Raw genomic sequence first — 1,956 nt, 5'->3', positions numbered from 1 at the left:
TCCGAGCTCTACCATGCGCCCAAATAGTCGTTTACACCCACATATGGGGTATCGGCGTACTCAGGACAAATTGCACAATAACTTCTAGGGTCCTGTTACCCTTGGGAAAATAAAAATTGGGGGTGACAAGATCATTTTTGTGGAAAAAATATGATTTTTTAATTGTACGTTATAATGGGAGCAAATTTGATCTGTTATGAAAAATGTTAGCTTGCTTCATTATTGACATTTTTATTATTTGTTTTTATTATTTTTTTTTATTTGTCATGTCATTCATTTTACAGTTTTGCTTTCTAAGTGGAGCAGATCAGTTTCCTTATACTTTTGCGGATGACTTCATCTCTTATTCCATAAATGAATGGACTGATATACAGGGGCAAGCACATAAACACAAAGAAGTTGATGGGGGCAATGTTCATATATTGATTAATGAAGAGGGTCTCGGTAAATGTGCTGCTGTAGGAGCAAAGGCATAAGAGGAGCTGAAACGCGTGGAGCAGGACAGTTTTTGCCGCTTTGGAGGCAGAAGATTTCCTTGAGCCAATCTTTCGAGCAACTAACATAACTCGAATGTAGGTGTACAATATGGTGAGCAACACCGAGCTGAAGCTGAGGGAAAAGGTCAGGAACCTGATTGTGGTTTGGAATCTGTAAACTCTCAGATATTTCCATATACACAACAACTGAAAAGAAAAAAAACTGCTGTCTACAAAGTAACAAAAACCAATAAACTCAATAAGTACAGGCAATGCGCCAATCACCCATATCCCCATGATGGCCACCTTACATCGTGTAATAGTACATATCTCTCCGTGTCTCAGTGGGAAGCAAACAGCGATGTAGCGTTCCAAGGACATAAGGGCCAAATTGTACGGAGTAATTAAAGTTGTGGAGGCTCCAATCATAGTAAAAATGAGACAATATTTCACCGGCATAAAGACAATGTATAAAGCCGCTGAAAAAAGAAAGAAGGCCAAAGAAAGTTGTAACGAGTCGCTAATGAGCATGTGACTGAACAGCAGATATCGGACGTTCTCTCGAATGTGAGCGTTGATGAAGATAACGCATAATATGACTATGATAGATGGGAGGTACAAGCAGAAGGTTGAGGAGATCAGGGCCACAATTAGAATTCTGAAATTCTCATCCAATGGTAGCAGTCCAGCGTAGAATTGGGCATGTGTCTCATTGTTGTAAGGAATTATTACATCCCCCATTGTCTTTTTTTTGTGGGGTAGCTTCAATTTTAAGTGTTGTTGACCTAAAAAAGTTGCAAACGAAAAATGTTAGAAATTAAATCACATGACAAAAAAAATATATATAAGAGTTGAGGTTCTATGAGATTAGAAAAAAAATCACCTTTTTTCAACATACAATGTTTCAGTTCTTCATGGGTTATGTTTAGTGATGAAATTCAGCCTCAAGGAGTGAAAAATTGTGATAATTGCCCCAAATCTTCACTTTCTGAAGTGCCCTCAACAAAAAAAACTGGAAAGCAGCAATCTGATTTGGCCAATAATCGATTCATTGCTCTACACCACTAGGGATTGTACATAACCTCATTTACTACCTTATGTAAACCGGAGAGTTTGCAATGAATATTTTTACTAATTCATGTGACCATTGAAAGTTTTTGAAAAAACCTTGAATACTCAGGGAAGCAGTTTGAATAAAATAAGAGCAGAAACTGGACACTTGACCTGGTGACAGGTCCTCTTTAACCTCACCCGTCTATTCACTCTGCTATCACTGGGTGTTCAGGCTTCACAGTAAAGGCCCCGTCACACACAGCGAGATCGCTAGAGAGATCACTGATTTTGTGAAGCCACAGCGATCTCGCTGTGCGTGACATGTATCAGCGACCGCCCCCCGCCGGGTATCGCTGATCATGCAGGAGTGTCCTGGGACATTTTTTGATCGTTGGTCTCCCGCTGGCCAGCGCGCTTTGCTGCGTGT

The 1,956-nt window shown here is 40.0% G+C and overlaps 1 protein-coding gene across 1 annotated transcript; it reads right to left on the bottom strand.

Annotated features, from left to right (window-relative positions):
- Positions 1 to 293: 293 nt before the first annotated feature.
- On the bottom strand, positions 294 to 1,255 carry LOC141051477 (odorant receptor 131-2-like). Its single transcript, XM_073548400.1, has one exon. It carries the CDS (start codon positions 1,215 to 1,217, stop codon positions 294 to 296), a length of 924 nt encoding a protein of 307 aa, XP_073404501.1. The 5' UTR covers positions 1,218 to 1,255.
- Positions 1,256 to 1,956: the final 701 nt, after the last annotated feature.

The sequence above is a fragment of the Dendrobates tinctorius genome, unplaced genomic scaffold (genome assembly GCF_039654945.1).
Source record: "Dendrobates tinctorius isolate UK_male_01 unplaced genomic scaffold, ASM3965494v1 ptg000157l, whole genome shotgun sequence".
Classification (NCBI taxonomy): Eukaryota; Metazoa; Chordata; class Amphibia; order Anura; family Dendrobatidae; genus Dendrobates; species Dendrobates tinctorius.
The sequence above is the reverse complement of the archived record's forward strand: the minus strand, read 5'-3'. Positions and strand labels throughout refer to the sequence as shown.

What these genes read in the sequence shown, in the direction of transcription:
- LOC141051477 (XM_073548400.1), bottom strand. Translation starts at nt 1,217, where the DNA reads ATGGGGGATGTAATAATTCCTTACAACAATGAGACACATGCCCAATTC.